The sequence below is a fragment of the Triticum urartu genome, chromosome 3 (assembly GCF_003073215.2).
Source record: "Triticum urartu cultivar G1812 chromosome 3, Tu2.1, whole genome shotgun sequence".
In the NCBI taxonomy this organism is placed as follows: Eukaryota; Viridiplantae; Streptophyta; class Magnoliopsida; order Poales; family Poaceae; genus Triticum; species Triticum urartu.
In genome coordinates, this window is record NC_053024.1 from 181,700,221 (window position 1) to 181,718,857 (window position 18,637).

The window sequence follows — 18,637 nt, forward strand, 5'->3', positions numbered from 1 at the left end:
TGGCACAAAGTACTTTCATGAAGTCAGCATTTGAGAAGAACAAGTGCAGTGACTTAAGTGAACAATTTAGTACTGAGGTACGCATGAAACTGTTCTCCGCCTTCGACGCGCTTGAATGTTTCCAAGAAAAGCTATACGCTTCATGTTCGAACTTGGTTCCATTTAATGAGACGACCCGTTTACTTAAAAAATGCATAGATTTTTCATTTTTTTGCAAGGAACGGATTTTTCATTTATTAGAAAGCCATATTAAGTCAACTATCATTTATGTCATCACTATTGTATAATAAAATCACGACCCTTATTTTGGATGGAAGGGAGTACTGTACAATATAGAAGAACAACCAGTTATTTACATATGACGAGTGGTTATGTTTTGATATGAGAAAATTACAAAAATAAGCACGACGAACAATTTCTTTTTCTAGCACCTATGACCATGGAGTGACGACGGCCGATATACCCGAACCGGACCGGAGCACGATGCGCGTGTACCACCACGCCACTTGCCACTTCCTTACGTGTCGGCTCGGGTCAGTCATGGATGGCAATAATCTCTCACTCGCCACCCCGTCATTTTCAGAAATCCCTTTCCCGGGACACGCACCCGCTCGCCTCGCCTCGCCTCGTCCGTTCCTCCCAGATTCACAAACCCGCCACTTGCAACTCCTTTTCGCGGCAGCAAACAAGATCGCCGGCCGGCGCGGCGCAGCGGAGCAGCGATGGACGCCGGCGACCTCTCCATAGTGCACCACATCGGCCTCGTGCTGCTCGCGCTGTGGGCCGCCGCCTCCTTCGGCTTCTGCCACTCCGTCGTCTTCCTCATCGCCTTCCTCTACCTATACATGGCAAGTATGCTACCGCTGCTACTTCTCTCCGCCCCGCCGCCTCGTCCCTCCCGGGATACGGCTTCGTTCCTAGAACTTCATGCTCGCCTGCTGCATCCGGGTTTATACCGCACCGTCGCTTTGGCTCCCAGATTCCTGCTCTTTCCCCACTTATCGGGTGCCTTGGACTCGTCTCTGGTGACGTAGCTGGTGGTTACAGAGCTTTTTTTTGACATCTGGTGGTTACAGAGCTTTATAAGGCACACCGTGCATGATTCTGGCCGTGCTTGCGGGTTATAGCCGCTCCGTTTGACTTGGTTTTCTTTATTGGAATCCTATTTTGTCTGGCAATGATGTTTCTGATGCTTTGTGAAATTGAGTTTGCAGGATACTATGGCTGGGCATAGTACCGATGATTTCTCCATTTGTGTATTACTTGGAACAGGCGACAGACACACTCTTATGCGTTTTCTTGGGCATTTATAGGGGAGGCCGTGCTGACGTGCTGTAGCCCAGCTTCTGCAATATATGATGTTTTTTTAATAAATTGTAACCTGATGGTTCTATGCTTCCAGGGAAAATGTGAATTTGACTTTTAGTTTGTTGAATACTTTCTTTTAGATTTCTGGGGAAAAAGTTATTAAACATGTTACATGATACAGTGGAAATTTTGTTGCCTTAAATGAAATATGAGCATATAAATTCGTAATTCATGAAAGTTATGCCTTAGTTTGAAAAATATTACTTGTTCCAGCAAAATTTATCATCTATCCATGTTTTGTGGCTACAACAATTTGATATGGTGAGCCAGTGTCCCTGCTCCCTAGGATTTCTATGCAGCTCAGCAACGCACCAACTTTTAAGGATTGGTAAATCACAATATAATTTCATAAGCATTCAGCAGGATCAATGAATTTCCAATGGTTTCTCTGGACTAACCTCACTTTTATAATAATTAAAGCATGTAGTAATGTATTTGAGATAGACGCCGCCTTGTCACTTTCTTAAATATTTCCCTGGTATTGCCAATCAATGCCAATCAGTAGTTGCTTTGAGCTGTCTTTACTGCACTAAATTTCTTTCCTTATTTTACCCCCTGTTTCCATTTGAAATGTTTTTTCTTTTATATGACTTTTGTTACTAAGTTCTAGCTTCAGATGCACAAATTTTAACCTTCCAGATAATGGCTTAGATGTTTGCATGAATATGGCTAGATACCAGAAAATCTGAACTAAATACGTATAAATTTATCATGGCTGTTTGGTTCCAGAACTAAAATTTAAACTATGCTTGTTTTTATTGTAGGTAAATGCCCGCTGCGCAATGAGACTACGGAAGCGAATACAACATGCGGAAATGAAATCTGCCTACCAACAAAGAGTATGCACCTTTTCTGCAATCCAAAATCAATGTTTGTGTCAGTTATTACAAGGATGAACTTGGTTGACTAGGCTAGTGTACCCATTCTTGCTTTTAACTTTGTTGTGATCTGTGGTCACACTAAACTCATTTTGTTTTCTCTATCAGCTGCTTTCTGATGGAGAATCAGTACGTTGGTTAAATCATGCAGTGAAAAAGATGTGGCCTATCTGTATGGAGAAGATTGTTTCACAACTTTTACGGCCCATCATACCGTGGTTCTTGGATAAATTCAAACCTTGGACAGTTGTATGTTTTATATCTTCCTGCTATTTTATCTACTTCATTTCCACTAATGTCTTACATTCATGATGATGTTCTATTGCATGACTTTTAACTTAAAAATGCTAGTTCAACCTTGTTTTTTGAAGTCACCTTAAGTGAGTATGCCTCAATTCGTGTAGTTTTTGTGCAGAGTAAAGCAAGTGTCCAGGAGCTTTACATGGGTAGGGATTCACCAATATTTACCTCGATGAGAGTTCTGCCTGAGACATCAGATGATGATCATTTGGTGGGCATTACTTTCTTTTGATCTGATTCTTCCCTTTCCCTTCCGTGGGATGTACATTTGTAATGTTTCTGTATGCCATCCAATTGATTGACCCAGGTTTTGGAGCTAGGGATGAACTTCCTATCTGCTGAAGATATGAGTGTTGTGCTTGCCATGCAGCTGCATAAGAGTGTGGGACTTGGAATGACCGCAAACATGCATTTGACTAGGATGCATGTCGAAGGAAAGGCAAGTCTCCTAGTTAGCACCATCATTCTATCACTAATCAAGCGATTGGCAACTTGGTTCTCCGGATATTATATGGAGAAAATGTACAAGACAAGCAAATACACATGTATAGCAGAGTTCTTTTGCTCCTTAAAAATAACACATTTTTTTATTATACCTCTTGCTCAAAATTGGTTAAGGCTGCCTGTTTATCCTTACTCCAAATAGACACTACACATAGATTTACTTTGCTCAGTGGAGGAATGGAATGGCCATTTCTCACCATGGTGGAGGCTAGTTTGCTCAGTGGCTGCCCTGTAGAGTGAATGGAAACAAATATTATTCTTGCATCTGTAGGTAGATTGCTAGTACTGATATAATCCTAACGAAGCCAACGACAACTTTGGAACCAGCAGTGGCCTACATGTATCTTCTTAAAAAAAGGGAAAACAAGAAGAGATCCTCAACTGTTAAAAGTGTACTGATGTAGTTGTAAAAGATATGCAAAATCCTTCTGGAGTAAACAGAAGAGAAGAAAAGGTTTCAATCGGAATTGCAGTAAATTATCATTCATTAGAGACACCAGTCAGTTTGTTCCCCTTGTCCTTTCCTTGTTCTCAGGACAAAAATATGTTCACTGCAGGTTTTACTTGGTGTGAAGTTTGTTCGGAGTTGGCCATTTCTTGGCCGCTTAAGACTATGCTTTGTGGAGCCTCCTTATTTTCAAATGACGGTAAAACCACTCGTTGGTCACGGACTTGATGTCACTGAGTTTCCTGGAATTTCAGGATGGCTGGTAACCGCCCACATGTCATACTTTTCCTTTTTCTAGAACTTTTGGTAACATTGTTGAATATGTTTCTTAGTGATCACTTGGTCTCCCGTATTTCTTTGTCCAGGATAAGTTGATGGATACTGCATTTGGGCAGACATTAGTTGAGGTTAGATCACTCTGCCCCATTCAGAAATACCGATCTTACTTTTAATTATGATATTTTAACTGCTGATGCATCTTTTCCTTTTCCAGCCCAATATGCTTGTCATCAACATGGAAAAGTTCTCATCTACTCCTTCTGGTAAGAAGTAACCTTCCGTTTCATGCTTGTGTTTCAGAAATTGTCCTTTCTTCCTGCTGGTCTAAATATTACAGTTTCAGAAATATTACTTCACTAAATACTAGTAGTATCAAGCAGTTCAGATAGGGTGTAGAGTCAATAAAGGGCGAACCCAGTGCTGAAAGCTCCCACACAAGGTGGGGTCTGGGGATGGGAGTTTCTGCAAGGAGGCTGGTTCTAACCCAGGACCTCCAGACCACAAGTGGAGAGACTACCACTGCGCCAGGCCCGCCCTATGGTGTAGGGTCAATATGAACCAACATTTTTTCACTCGTTTTATTTAGTTGAGTGTGCTGGCACAAGTAAAACTAATGTGATTGTGCTTAAAGTTAAATAACATCTGTACTTTGTCCTAATTTTTGGAAGAATGATACTTCTCATTCTAATACTTTTTGTGATGATAAATCTTCTAACCCTTTTCTGCTGTGTTATCTACTTGCTTTCCGTTAATATCTAATATTCTGCAGAAAATAACTGGTTCAACATTGAGGAGAGACCTCCTGTTGCATATGTGAAACTTGAGATTTTGGAAGGGCTTGACATGAAACCAGCTGATATAAACGGTGAGAATCACCTGCGGCTGTGGCTGCCTTTGTCGAAATGTTTGCATTACTCATCATTTGTTTCAAACATTTCATGTTCTATTTTATAGGGCTGTCGGACCCTTATGTCAGAGGTCGTATTGGTCCTTTTAAATTCCAAACTCAAATACAGAGGAAAACATTATCTCCTAAGTGGTTTGAGGAATTCAAGATACCCATCACGTCGTGGGAAGCATCAAATGAACTTGTTATGGAAGTTCGTGATAAGGACCACATGTTTGATGACTCGCTTGGGTATGTTCTTTTTTCTGAACTCATCTTGCTATATGAAACTCTAACCAGGAGATCCATAGGATAACATATGTATTGTCTTGTATTTGAGACATGGAGCAATTAGCAAATCTGTAAATGCCAATCTTTGGACACTTGATCCTTAATTTTCTGTAGAACTATATTTGCAATGAACATGTACATAACCTTTTCTTCTAACAATGCATCGATATGCAAAGCTTCTTGCGTTTTCTCGAAAAAAATATTTGCGATGAGCAGTGTTGTGATTCTGCTGTGGTCCCTAAAAGATGACTTCTGGCATTTGTTTTATCTCGGCTTGAAAATTGGCCCTTGTTTGCTGTTTCTTACTGAACAGATGTATTTGGTCCTTTACTGAAAGAAAAATAAATACATGATGAATTCCAATTTGTTTACAGAGAATGTACGGTAGACGTAAATGAACTGAGAGGTGGACAAAGACATGACAAATGGATATCGCTGAAGAATGTCAAGAAAGGAAGGATCCACCTGGCTATAACGATTGAAGATGTATCAGAGGTTGGTGATAACATTCTTAACTTTTAGGCTATAGTTTTTAAGACCTTTTTGGTGGTCATCTGACGATGGTAGCAAGGTAGCACCTCAATGAATGGTAACACTAGATTATTGTAGAATAACTCTATCCCAAATGTTTTTGAAGGAGACGGAGGCAACAACGAGTTTGGAAGAATCACCGGCGAAAACTGATGTGAAACTGCCACTGCCCACCTCTGCTGATAGCAAGTCGGATGCTGCTAAGCTGCTTGAAGAAAGGAAAGTCATAATGGATGAAGTTGAGCACATTGACTTTGATGGACAAGAACAACCTGGAGGTGTATATGTACATCGCCCTGGAACTGGTGTTCCCCAGACATGGGAATCCCGGAAAGGGCGGGCGCGCAATCCAGACACGGAGATCCTCCAAGAGGTTGACATATCAAAGGAAGCCCCTCCTGCTCCTACCCCAAAGAGTGGTCATGGCGGTATGTTCAATATGGGCTCATTTTTCCGGAGGAACTCGAAGAAGTCTCGCGATCTTGATCCTATCATCCCCACAAGTCCTGGTCCTCAGAGTGCACCAGAGCTTGATCCGAACCTCCCACGGACCCCGCGTCAAGGTTCGCCGGATCTTGATCCAAGGCTCCCCCGAACCCCACGTCCCAACCTGAAGGAGCTTGGCGAGAAGCGGACATCGATAAAGATTGTCGTCAGCGACAATGCAAGCAAAGGAGGAGACGCGGGAAGCTTGACGGAAGACATGGCGAAGGTGGTGGAGAAGAATGCAGGGGAGCCGGGTAGATCACTGACAAGCACACTGAGCAGGAAGATCTCCATGAAGAGACAGGACGACAAAACGTCGGATGTCCCGGGGCAGGCCGATGCTTATGGACGTGAGGTGGTGGTGAATGAAGGGCCTGTTACAATCGAGGGTAAGCCGATGGATGTCCATCCGGCAACGGAAGATGGCAATGTGCAGGATGTTGCCGTGGAAGCAGAAAATACTACTCGGACTTCATAAATCAATAGATGGAAGATCAGCAATTGGTAAAGATTTTCTCTGTGCTTGTTGTTCATATGGGTGAAGAATAAGGAATTTAGAGGTGGTTGTAGAATGTGACGACAGCAGTGTGCTGTGCGCCTCTGCACTCGTAGCTAGGTGAGTGAGCATGTTGTAAGATGGATTTCTTGGACAAATCAGGTGTAAAGATGTAAGATTACCAAACCATCTGTACGTATATATACCCAGACTCATGTATGTTAATGGAATTAGTGCTATTTCCCATGTAAATTTCATGGCAGTGAGATAAATTTGGTGATGATACTGTGTCTTTTACATGTTGTCAAAACACTAGTAAACAATACAACATGGGTGGCAGCATGATCTAAGGATTGGTCCCCCTCCGTTTTTAGGCGTTATATGGACTCTACATGTTTTGTTATAATTCGCCTTTTTATTTTTATTTTGTGTGAGAGGGTCTTATTTGGCTGTGTGCATCTTAGTTATGCAGAGCCCGGGTGTAATGCTTAAATCTTTTAAGTAATAAAGCGCCTCTTTTCGAAAAAGTAAACAATACAATTCAATATATTTTAAGTCAAGCTCTAATAAGTGGCAAAAAAAGTCAAGCTCTAACAGGAAAAAAATGTCAAGAGTGCAAATCCTGGCAAAGCCCAGTCCTCCTGACAAAGTCCGGCCTGTTAGACCCAATAAATCATGGGCATTTTTACCGGCCCGTCGACCCTCGCTGAGGCCTCCGCTGCTTCCGCTGCTCACTCCGCCCACCCGCCCACCAGTCGCCGACTGCCGTCTCCGGCGACCCGCCCACTCGCAGGAAGCTCGGAGCCTCGCCGCGGCGGAGGCCAGAAGGAAGGAGATGAGGGCCGTGGTGCAGCGCGTCCTCTCGGCCAGCGTCGAGGTGATCGCTTCCCCTTCAGTTCGCCACATCCGCTGTATCCTGCACGGAATCATTGGGAGAGATGGGCGCTGATTGGTCTTTGCGGGGGTCGCAGGTGGAAGGGCAAGTGGTGTCGGCGATCGGCCCGGGCCTCCTCGTCCTCGTCGGCGTTCATGAGGCTGACACCAGCTCCGACGCCGAGTATATGTAATGAACCCACCTCTGACCTCTCTCCCTCCTAATCCTCGGCACCCGCCCCCTCTCGCAGGGAGGTTTTCCACCGGAATCTGGGTGAATGATGTGTAATTGATCACTCCTTTTGGTGGATTGAGTGATTAAGACGACAATCGTTAGCGTATCAATAAATAGTGCTAGTAACTAGACGTGGTGCTGTATTCTGGTGCTTGAAGGATTCTGTTGTGACACTCTGTAATTTGGAAAGTTTTGCTTAACTTATGTGCAATTCATGCACCAATGACTCACTTGTCACCGTTAATTTTCTGACAACAGAAAATTTGTTTATACTGAAATGTCCAGTAAATATATCTCACTGTGATGGTGTCCGATTTATGCTAACACTCTATTTCCGTAGCTGTCGGAAGGTCCTGAATATGAGGCTGTTTACTAATGAGAAGACTGGAAAAGCATGGGATCAGAGCGTAAGCCTCAGAGTCATCTATAAGCAATTATGCATAGGAGAGCATTCAGCATGTTGATTACCTCCTGAACTTTATTTTACGTCTCACTTTCTTCAGGTTATGCAGCGGAACTTTGAAGTCCTGTTAGGTAATACAATGCAACTTGCCATCTCTACTTCCGATTCTGTAATGGCGTAACCTTTAACAATTGATGTTGTCAATTATTCTTTTTCTAAGATGTTATCCTATTCAGTGAGTCAATTTACCTTATATGGAATCCTGAAGGGTAACAAGCCAGATTTCCATGTGGCTATGCCACCTGCGAAAGCAAAACCTTTCTACGCTTCTTTGGTTGAGAAGTTTCAAAAGTCGTACAAAACTGATTCAGTTAAAGGTAATATGTTGATGCTTCTAATATTGCATAATACATTATTGAAGTTGGCCATCTTGGGTGCTTCATTATCAAATCGATCTTCTTTACATAAGTTCACCTGTATTCGTATTGAGGTTTTCTCATGGTAACCGATGTATGGATGCTTTCTCATATTTCTCATTGTTCCTGCACGGACTGTCCGATTGTTTCATTATAAAGCAAAAACTCAATTCTGCTTGTTCAGATTTGTACTCCCCTGATGCCTTGCCATGAGTATGTCAGTTTATGAATTATATGATTTTCACATAATACAGTATTGAGCTGCTATTTCTGTTTTTTGCTATCTGTTCCTGTACATTTGAAGGATCCCTGCTAGACGTCAATGTCGCATTGAACCTATTCCTAACAATTGTCCGTACTTCATCTCTTCTTGGCAGATGGCATTTTTGGAGCAATGATGAAGGTGCCCCCCAGTAACAGATGCTATAACTGACTTGTCTTACATTACATTTTCCAGAATGCATGTCAATTGGGAACTTTTGCAGGTTTCATTGGTAAATGATGGCCCTGTAACAATGCAAGTTGACTCACCCTCACTGCAGGGCTCTGGTCAGTCAAGGTGAGGTCTCCTATCTTAAACCTATTGTGATGTTTTGTTGCAATCTTGCTGGTTATAATGTCATGCTCATACGAATTGACTGATATATTTATCTTGGTTCCTCTTGATTAGCAATGGTGATGCTGGTTTGGTAAGAGAGGGTGAAGCAGCAGTACCCGATGAGACTCGTTAAATCCGTATGGCTGTTCCCGCAGTATCCCGCTTGGTTTTGGTGAACATCTGAGTTATATGGCTTCAGCGTAGAATTTTCAGTTTCTTTTTGAGGTTGTAGCACAAGGAATCCTAATATTCTGTTCCTATTAGAAATATCGAATATAACATGCATCTCCATCCGCATGCTGATATTTGATACTACTTGAGAAAATACCGGACACATTTATTTGTGTCATTGTTGATTTGAATGAACCATGACCCTTGTCATGCACTCTGAGTTTGATCCAACCGGTCTGAGCGCTTTTCTATTGTGAGTCATCTCCAGTTTGTGGCAACATAGAATTTGTGTAGTCATTAGTTTTCCCTCGGTCACACTTAGCGAGAAATCTTTATGAGTTCCACCAGGGCCTGTACTCACGAGTTTAGATGATCTTAGTGATTTCATCGAGTAGCAATACATCAAAGCAATGCTTCTCCTTCTGTCCCTCCAAGCTACTCTAACTGTTCCTGTGTTTTTAATCCCTATATTTGTGACTTGTGAGGCGTACTACTCCAGTTCATGTGCTTTTCCTGAATGGGTAATACTGAATGCAACTGAGGTTCTAGATTTGCAGCAGGATGACCAGCTGCTTAAATCAACAAGCATAGCTTGAAATAATCTCTAAAATGCATGTATCATCTTCTGGCTTCTAATTAAATGAATCACCAGTTATACAAAGCTGAGTTTTTACACTTTGAACTTTAGATATCCTGCTCAAGCAGAAGAGAAACACACACACACAAAAAAAAGATGAAGTAAACCTACTTTTTATTCCAAAACCAATACTTAGGGCTTGTTCCTACTTAGGACATGAATTTCATAGGAAACAGTTGAATTTCTGTAGTCACCCTAGGGTTTGGGGCCTTCATCTTCTCTCACTGCCCACTGCTAGCTAGCTGTGCGCTGAGCGTCACACCTGCATTTACAAAACACGACGCGTAGAAGAACCCCATATATATCCACCATGCAATGCAAACCTCCACCTCAACGGAAGAATTAATGAGAAGCGTCCTCAACTTACCTCGCGCTGCTCTTCTCCCTGGGCTCCGCCTGACCAGCTGCGCCGGTGCCGTTCGCTCCGCCGGACGCGGCGTGGTGGCGATCCCCCTGCGCGTACCCGGCCATCGTCGTCTGCGGCGCCGGAGCTGACACGTGAGGCCGCGCGGGCATCGCCCCGTTGCCATTGGCGGCACGGACGGCGCCGGCATTGCCGCTGTAGAAGCCGCCGGGCACGACCCCGGCGCTGGCGCCGTGCAGCACGCCGCCGGGGGGCCGGGCGCCGTTGTTGTAAGCCGAGACGAGCAGTATCTGCTGCTGCTGCTGCTGCTGCAACGTGGTGGCGCAGCACGCGCACTGGTCGGCCCGGCGCCTGAGCGCGGCGTTCTCGGCGCGCAGCACAGCGTTCTCGCGGCGGAGGCAGGAGACCTCGCGGTAGCACCCCTCGGAGGGGTCGCGCTCGCGCCACCGCGCCTCCCACGTCAGCGTCTCGGCGGCGCGCCGCCGCGCCGCCTCGGTGGCGTTGGCCTTGATGAGCTTGGTGAGGTTGGCCACCCCGAAGACGAGGTGCAGCGCGCGGAAGTCGTTCATCCTGTTGGCCGGGAAGTAGGTGGCCAGCTCGCAGTTGGGCTCGCACTTGCGCCGCTGGTGCTTGCACACCGCGCACGCCCCGCCGTTGCCGCCTCCTCCTCCGCCGTTGCCGTTCACGCCGCCGGTCATGTCGCCCGGCGCTGTCTACAGTGCAGAGAGGAGAGAGATGCGTGTGTACGATTGTACGCGTATATATGCGCTCCCAAAGATGGTAAGGTGGAAGTAGGGTTTACGGTTTTGTAGGTTGCTCACAGGAAGATTTCACCGAACAAATAGATAGGCCCATGGAAACTTCTACTGATACATCGTACACATATAATCAGTACACGTAGTAGTTTCATTTCTCAGACCAGGCAATTATGTCACGTGACGCATGCATGGAGTAACTCATGCACCACGTGTCTTCAGTTTCTATGCAATACAAAAATGCACTTTTATTCAAGGAAACACTGCAAGATGAGACATGTGTGATCCACTAAACTAAGAAAATAAGAAAGCACTGATGTGTACATCTTGTACCTGAACAGCAATCCTTCCAGAATGCATCATCAGAAAAGAACATGACATCAGTTGTACATGTCTTCTTCAGAAAAATGGAGAGGCCATCTTCAATTATACAGCACAACATTATGATTAATCGTTTACAAATACACAGCTCGCATATGTGTTCAATAACAAAAAATAGAATCAGGTGAAACAAACCGTTTCATTCTGACTTTGCTATCAGTCTCTCACAATGGATCACCGACATACTACATGGTTGAGGAGAAATTTTGGATAATAATCTGTTGGGAGCCCACAGCACAATCGCACTTCTCACTTATGTGTTAGCGAGCCAAAAAAGGCCCAAAGTAAGAATACATTCATCTTTATATCTTGTTCGGTGGTCACTTACCCAGAAGTAACAGGGCTTTTTCCTCACACAATCACACAATTATTTCATCAGGATGTCTAATGGATCAACCACCATAAAATTTGATCCATTCACCCAAAGAATGGGCATGGCTACAGTATCAAAGAACTGCGACAGAAGAAACCAATTAGCTAATTTCGAGGTGCTTTGTGCATAAACTCCACAACACAACATTCCCCTTTCTCCTGACGAAAGTTGAATCGATAAATCAAGCAGGTGTTGCTTCCTTGCTGCTATCTGCTGCATTGACACCTTTGAAGTTCAATATTCCAGAAAGGCCCCGGCCTTTGGCGAGGCGCTCAAGTTCAGCCAGCTTCACCTTGAGATCTTCTAAATCTTTAGCTAGAATCTCTTCCTTTTGTCTCAGTTCCTGTTGATCAGTGAAAAACATTAAGCTAAATGGTCTGATCGAAGCTTATGTATACAATTATGTTGAGTGAAAAACATTATAAACTGGGAAGGAAAGCAATTGAAGACATGTGTTCTGATTGAAACCTGTGTGCACAACTAACTTGCCACAAGGGATCAATTTAATAAACTAATGTACTGTCGATTACCCAAAATGTTACTACCTCCGTCTCAAAATATAAGACGTTTTTGTAGGCTAACTACTAGCCTACAAAAACGTTTTATATTTTGAGACGGAGGTATTATTATTTCAATATACATACATTCTATTTGACTGTATCAGATTTAAAAGAATATACAAAACAAATAAAAATTACAAAAATCTCATTCTTAATCAGCATAATTCTGAATTTGCCCAGGTTTTGCGCAGCTTCAGCAATTTAATTTCCTATCCCCCATATTTTAGCAAATACCAATTAAACAACTAGTTGCAAAATCTATAACATGTGATAGTTGCACTTATCTTATCAACCCCATCATGCTTCAACTTGTATATTCTACCCATTAAAAATATATTTGTCAACCATATAAAGGTAATATGATTTGCAAGATTAATTGTAGGCCCTAACCATTCTCTATAACTATGACCAATGCAGTTGGAAATGGAAACAAAAGCCTGTGGTCGTCGCCATTAGTACCTTAGTATGCTTATCGGGTTAATTCCTAGCCTCCCAGGTATTTACATGCCTCCACTTGTTTTCAGAAGAGAGGCACTCAAGATGGTGGCCAGATGGTTGAATAAGATCTTCTAGTAGCATATTAAATTATTATCCGCATGTCCATTCCATGTATGAATTTTGACCTGATAGTGATATATAGCATGTACGAACTATCACCTGATATAATAAATTATAGGAATGATCATATGATCAGTTCCTGGTAGTCACTAAATCAGGATGTTTGGATGAGGGGGGTTGCTTGAGATTTAGTTCAAAAATATCCCCATTAAAATCCTGTGTTCTTAAGACACTAGAGACACCCTAAATTCCTAATATCTCTGAATGTATCAAATTGTGCATTTAATAAACTTTCTTAACACAAAATGTGCAATGGAAAGAGCTTTATCTTAAGAATTTAAGTATAACTTCTTTTATTTCTATGGCTTGCCTCGTATAATCCTTTCCCCAGACCCCACCTGGTGTGGGAGCTACTAGCACTGAGTCTGTCCGATGGCTACACAATAGGGTCTTATAGATACCATTTTCTGGTGTGCAGTGTTTCTCAAGAACCGTTATAGGATTGAATAGCGAATGTGGCATGCATGGACATGTTAGCATAGTCCATTTACCTCATTCCAGAGAACTAAGCAAAGATCTCAAAGTAAGACAATATAGAGAAATAATATAATAGAGTGAAATAATATTACAGTGCAACCTCAAGTTCCTGTTTACGAGCTTCCTCCTTTCTAGCCTCTGACCTAGCACTTCTTTGCACCTCGAAAATTAAAGCGGCGACAGCAACCTACAATAAAAAACATACCATAAGGCTATTATTGTTTGGTCAAATTTCAATTGCTTGTATTACAGCAAGGTACATAAAGTTAATCAATGGTTGAGAAAATACCGAAAAGATGAAGCCTTCTCCAATGAGATCTGTAGCAGCTTGTACTGCCTTCTCCTCATCTAAAGGTCTGATAGCCACATTAGTAGCATGCCCGTAAATGCGTCTTTGTATCCTTGTAGTGATACGATGGTTTGTCTGCAATATGTGTTACAGGGATTGTCAGTTCACTTTGTTTTGACAACAAAAAGAGAAGAAACGGTCCTGCCCATCAGGCAACCACACAGTAATAGATATGAGAACCTAGAGTATAATTAGCTCCAGATCATTTGTTCTAGTAACTAGGAATAGCTAGTTGTTCACAGCTACCAAAACACATAACCCCGAGGAAGAAAATCTGCCACTGAGGTTCACACTTATATTTCTAATGATTCAAACAATACCTGACCTTAGAGCAACTCTAGCAGAATCGCCAAAAGGAGCTGATCGGCAAAATAACCGCTTCTATGACGAAAATACCAGACAAAACCACTCTATCAGAGTCGCCCTATGGATCTGGATTGGCAAAAAGATCATATCCTCCATATGTGGAGGGGGATGTTTTGGAGCGCGATCCAAACCTAACCGCCCGCGCGGGAAGTTTCACCTCTCTCGTCATCCGCCCGCGGCCTCATTCTCTTTTCTCTGTACAATCCCCCGGCCACTTACATCACCAGGAAATGAGCCATTTAATGGCCTGACACCACGTGTCCACCTGCCCCCACCCATTCCCGCCAGGCCCTGCAGCTATTAAGAGGCCGGCACCTCCTCTCCTTATTCACTCCCCTCTCCACATTCTCCCCTTCCTTCTCTGACTACTCCACTTCTTGTTCTCACCATGTCACATCACCCAAGAACAGACTGGGTCGAGCCCACAGCGCATGAGGCAAGGCAATGATCAAGGAGGTCGACTGCATCAAGGAGGAGTAATGGGACTGTTGGTACACGCTGGAACACGCCGACTCCGAGGACGACTCGAGGTCGAGGATCCCCTCCTCCAGTCCGTCGTTAACGAGCCCCGCAACATGACTGCATCAAAGGCTGCTTGACGACCGGCCACGTCTGATTTCCCACCGCTCCCTCACTGCTAGGGAGGCTTGGGATGCCCGCCATGCCGCCTAATTCCAAGACGCCGCCCGTCCCGGCATAGTCTTGGAGGATACCGTGTTACTTCACCAAGGTCAGACTGGGTCGAGCTCACGGCGGAAGAAGCAAGGCAGTTGGGCGAGAAGGTCACGCAGGAGACCGACGGCATCAAGGAGTAGTAGTGGGATCACTGGTACGCGCTGGAGGACGCCGACTCCAAGGACAATCCAAAGTAGAGGATCCCCTCCTCCAGTCTGTCCTCGACGAGTCCCGCAACACGGCAGCGTCAAAAGCCTCCTGACACCACGCCGATGCCTGGCCACGGCCGATTTCGCACGCTCCCTCACTGCTTGGGAGGCTTGGGATGCCCGCCACGCCGCCCGTGCCAGAGTAGTCTTCGAGGAGACCGTGGTAGGACGGGCATTGGTGGCAGAGAGGGAGCGCACCATCTTCGCCGACTACAATGTGGTGGCGGCAGCACGAGCAATGACCGTGGAGATGGAGCATGCCTTCTAGGATCATCCCTCCGCTGGCCAAGCCGCGCCCGACCATAACAATCGCACCTGGACGACATGGGATGCATGCGTTCTAGCCCGATTCTGCGCTACCATGCTACCAGGGATCGTGGCAATGTCTATGAGGCCGCTCTTGTCCCCTACAAGTCCCGCACCCACCGCACCTAGTCCTTGGCCCGTCATGCACTACTAATCTAGTCTATGTTTCTATGGAAATGCCACTTATTGACATTCCCCCCTAGGTATAGTTGCTACATATATGTAAAAAGCGATGAATCCCCCCCCCCCAACCCACCTGCTACTTATTTATATATGCAAATGTCGCTTTATCGGCATTTCCCGTAAGAAATTTGTATTTCAATGCCGTTCGAATTTAATAAATTTTTAGTGTTTGAATCCCTCCGATTAGAAGTATTATTGAGTTGATGCAGGCGAAAAAAAAAGAAATAAAGAGGGGAAATGTTATGGAGGCTCTGTGCTCTGTGTTCGCGCACAGTCTCCACAACCTCCAGTAGTTTATGTAGCATTGGAGGCTGTGGATATGGGGCATCTGCTAGAGTTGCTCTTACAGACATCAAACCTATCATAAATAATATCTTGGTTTGCTGGTAAATAAAACACTAATTAACTCCTAATTAAATTCCAATAAACTAATCAAGTAAGCCTGATTGATAGATGTACAACGCGAAAGTTCTTTCTTAAACCACCTTACACAAGTGTGCTTTCCCAAGTCACATAAGGCACATTGTCATCCTGAGTAGGCCGCAGAAACACTACAAAGTGCTAATTTATCAGTTTCCAAACTTCAAATCTGAAAAGACCCATCAGATCTCCCCATGGGCCAACTAGGAGCAGATCATTTGCTTCCCAACAGCTTCGTTCTGCGGCGTCCTTGCCCTGGAAAGGAGATGCGGGAGGGCGGAGAGAATCTAACCTGGGCGATGCTGATGATGAAGTCACGAAACTTGGGGTGGACGGCGGCCTGGCTCTTGAGGCGGTTGGCGATAGGCTTGGACAGCGTCCGCAGCAGCAGCGTCCCCAGCTTCATCACCGGCAGCGCGGCCATGGCGGCGGCGGCGGCGGCGGTCCTTGGCCTCCTCCTCCTCCGCTATTCCTCCTCCCCGAATGTTGGGCGTGGGCGATCAACGGGGATGAGAGGGATTCGGTTCGACTCGGGACTCAGTGAGATTCGATTCGGGACTCAGGGTCGATTCGTGTCGATGGTGTGTGGAAAGAGAACCTGAGAAACGGAACGGAACGGAACGGGGGGAAGTAGACTTTGGTGTTGGGATTGTCTCGTTTTCCTTTGACTAATCCGCCGGCCCCATTTAGATGGTGTCTACAATTCAAAGTGTGTTCCTTGTCAAACAAGCCTACATAACTAAAACTAAAGCAAATGAATTTGGTTGACAAGTGTATTATGTTAGAACAACTCTCCAGCACCTTTCAAAAAAAGAAAAAAAAACTCTTCAGCAGATGCATCGTATCGATCCAATCATCACAATAACCATCAGTATAATATAACGGTTTTGGCTAAAAGAAAACAGGTCTAGTAGAATTGTCATCCGCTCGACCACATAGTTTTTGAAGACGCTCCAAATCAGTCTGTGAGCCTCCATATTTGACAGTTGGGTGAGGCGATATAGTACGCCCCATCCTTAAATCTTGGCATCACGGATATTTCGGGATGCATTCTTCCTTCGACCGTCACCCACATATGATAAGGACCGGAAGTCGTGGCGAGATTCGATCTGTTATTGCGGTTCGATCTTTCACGACACTCCACCATCAATAGCAGCAACCTCTCGCCCGCGCACGCGATATACACGAAATAGAGGATTTGAACCTTGCAGCTCAGCATGAGAAAACCAATCTCAACGACGGTACTCACATGCAAAAACAATTTCTACAAAGAAATCGCAACACAGAGGTTTTTTAAAGATTTCTCCAAAACTTGATACGGGTGTCTACTCTGAAAAACACATCGTCTCTATTTCATATAAAAATATAACTTCCCTTTCATAACGCTCGGACTTGATTTTATATAGCAGCAACGGACCCTCCTAGCTTGACCCACGAGGTTACGACACTAATTCCTAATCCTATCTCTAGTCCTACACGGTTACATGCTTTATTTTTAGCATGCAATCTTTTACAACGTGTAATTAATTTTAAGCAAAACTGGACTCTATTTTGATGCGGCATTATTTCCTTGATTTGTTCTGGTGGACCCCACCAACTTCCTTTAGGCTGGTCACAATGGGCAAGAACATAGTCTAGTAACTTACACATTTCCCTAGACTATGTTACTATCTCCACAGTGGGTAGGAACATCTATGTAGTGTCATGGAACAATGTATTTATTAGGTTATAGACTCATTGTTTCTTGGAGTGTGTGATGTTCCGGTAACTTAGCTAGTTACCACAAGCACCTCTCTCTTCATTAAATATGTGACACATAAGCAAAGTTGTATTGGAGTGTGTGATGTTACTCCTAAGTTCCTCCCCATTGTGACCAGCCTTAAACATTGACCGCTCCACACGTTGCATGTCTTTGAGGTTGCCTGATATTTCTTGCATGGTAGGAATAAAAACATGAATCCTCCCTTACTCCTTTCTTTAACTCCTTCCATATCTCCAAGTAAATAGTCATAACTCAAAGTTGCATGGACCGAATAGATTTTTCCTTCTAGAAAGAAAACAGAATAGCATCCTAAGTTGGTTTCCATGTCATGTTTTTTTACCTTTATTTCTTGCATCATCTGGCCGCGAGCCTCTACATCTTTGACTTGTGGAAAGGCATATGATCACTGAAAACATTAGCAGTACTCATGGCCATATCAACATACCTACACCACAGTCATTCGGTGGCACCTTCACCACCTGGACCACCGCAATTTGACCCCGGTCATCTCCGTTGAGCCGTTTCCGAACCTTCTATGCTTCACCGCATCCCTGCATTTGCTTTCCGTCATCCGACCATGCCATCCCTTCAGTCGTGCAACCTTAAGGTGTTTGACGACTTACCCAGAGGTAATTTCCCCAACTTTATTCTTGTAGATTTGGTCTAGCAGTTCATAGATTTCAGATGGCATATGATTCATATTTTGTGTATATGTGTACGATGGTAGAGCTGTTTTTACAAACATATGGTTTCATACAGACTTTTGGAGAAGCCTTTATTTACAAAAAAGTGAGTGGGAGCTCTATAGTATTTCTAATAATGTGGATGACGTATTATTGATTGAAAATAATATATAATTTCTGGATAGCATAAAAGGATACTTGAATAAGAATTTTTCAATGAAAGACCTCGGTGCTGCTTATATATTGGGCATCAAGATCTATAGAGATAGATCAAGACGCTTAATTGGACTTTCACAAAGCACATACCTTAATAAAGTTTTGAAGAAGTTCAAAATGGACCAGTCAAAGAAAGGGTT

At 44.0% G+C, this 18,637-nt stretch overlaps 4 protein-coding genes across 4 annotated transcripts; 2 read left to right on the forward strand and 2 right to left on the reverse strand.

Moving 5' to 3' along the window:
- Positions 1-566: 566 nt before the first annotated feature.
- Positions 567-6,747, forward strand: LOC125543515 (C2 domain-containing protein At1g53590-like). Its single transcript, XM_048706884.1, has 12 exons — positions 567-848; positions 2,133-2,207; positions 2,355-2,495; positions 2,662-2,757; positions 2,854-2,985; positions 3,608-3,760; positions 3,864-3,905; positions 3,992-4,040; positions 4,547-4,642; positions 4,732-4,915; positions 5,329-5,449; positions 5,592-6,747. The coding sequence occupies exons 1-12, from the start codon at positions 723-725 to the stop codon at positions 6,447-6,449; spliced, it is 2,073 nt and encodes a 690-aa protein (XP_048562841.1). The 5' UTR covers positions 567-722; the 3' UTR covers positions 6,450-6,747.
- A 395-nt stretch (positions 6,748-7,142) lies between these two features.
- LOC125543517 (D-aminoacyl-tRNA deacylase) lies at positions 7,143-9,358 on the forward strand. The gene is given in 9 exon segments (XM_048706887.1): positions 7,143-7,219; positions 7,221-7,344; positions 7,439-7,530; positions 7,916-7,982; positions 8,079-8,109; positions 8,215-8,355; positions 8,772-8,797; positions 8,880-8,953; positions 9,065-9,358. Coding segments are annotated over 9 exon segments (693 nt in total). The 3' UTR covers positions 9,126-9,358.
- A 207-nt stretch (positions 9,359-9,565) lies between these two features.
- On the reverse strand, positions 9,566-11,382 carry LOC125543516 (LOB domain-containing protein 7-like). Its single transcript, XM_048706885.1, has one exon. It carries the CDS (start codon positions 10,860-10,862, stop codon positions 10,164-10,166), a length of 699 nt encoding a protein of 232 aa, XP_048562842.1. The 5' UTR covers positions 10,863-11,382; the 3' UTR covers positions 9,566-10,163.
- A 176-nt stretch (positions 11,383-11,558) lies between these two features.
- LOC125543518 (OPA3-like protein) lies at positions 11,559-16,501 on the reverse strand. The gene is made up of 4 exons (XM_048706888.1): positions 16,129-16,501; positions 13,618-13,752; positions 13,429-13,515; positions 11,559-12,016 (listed from the first exon to the last, which is right to left on the reverse strand). Exons 1-4 carry the CDS (start codon positions 16,258-16,260, stop codon positions 11,855-11,857), a joined length of 516 nt encoding a protein of 171 aa, XP_048562845.1. The 5' UTR covers positions 16,261-16,501; the 3' UTR covers positions 11,559-11,854.
- Between the last annotated feature and the right edge of the window lie 2,136 nt (positions 16,502-18,637).

Coding starts and splice junctions, on each gene's coding strand:
- LOC125543515 (XM_048706884.1), top strand. CDS start 723: ATGGACGCCGGCGACCTCTCCATAGTGCACCACATCGGCCTCGTGCTG. Junction 4,041..4,546: donor GTTCTCATCTACTCCTTCTG/GTAAGAAGTAAC, acceptor AATATTCTGCAG/AAAATAACTGGTTCAACATT. Junction 4,643..4,731: donor GAAACCAGCTGATATAAACG/GTGAGAATCACC, acceptor TCTATTTTATAG/GGCTGTCGGACCCTTATGTC.
- LOC125543516 (XM_048706885.1), bottom strand. CDS start 10,862: ATGACCGGCGGCGTGAACGGCAACGGCGGAGGAGGAGGCGGCAACGGC.
- LOC125543518 (XM_048706888.1), bottom strand. CDS start 16,260: ATGGCCGCGCTGCCGGTGATGAAGCTGGGGACGCTGCTGCTGCGGACG. Junction 13,516..13,617: donor GAGAAGGCTTCATCTTTTCG/GTATTTTCTCAA, acceptor TTTTTATTGTAG/GTTGCTGTCGCCGCTTTAAT. Junction 12,017..13,428: donor CTCGTAAACAGGAACTTGAG/GTTGCACTGTAA, acceptor ACTGATCAACAG/GAACTGAGACAAAAGGAAGA.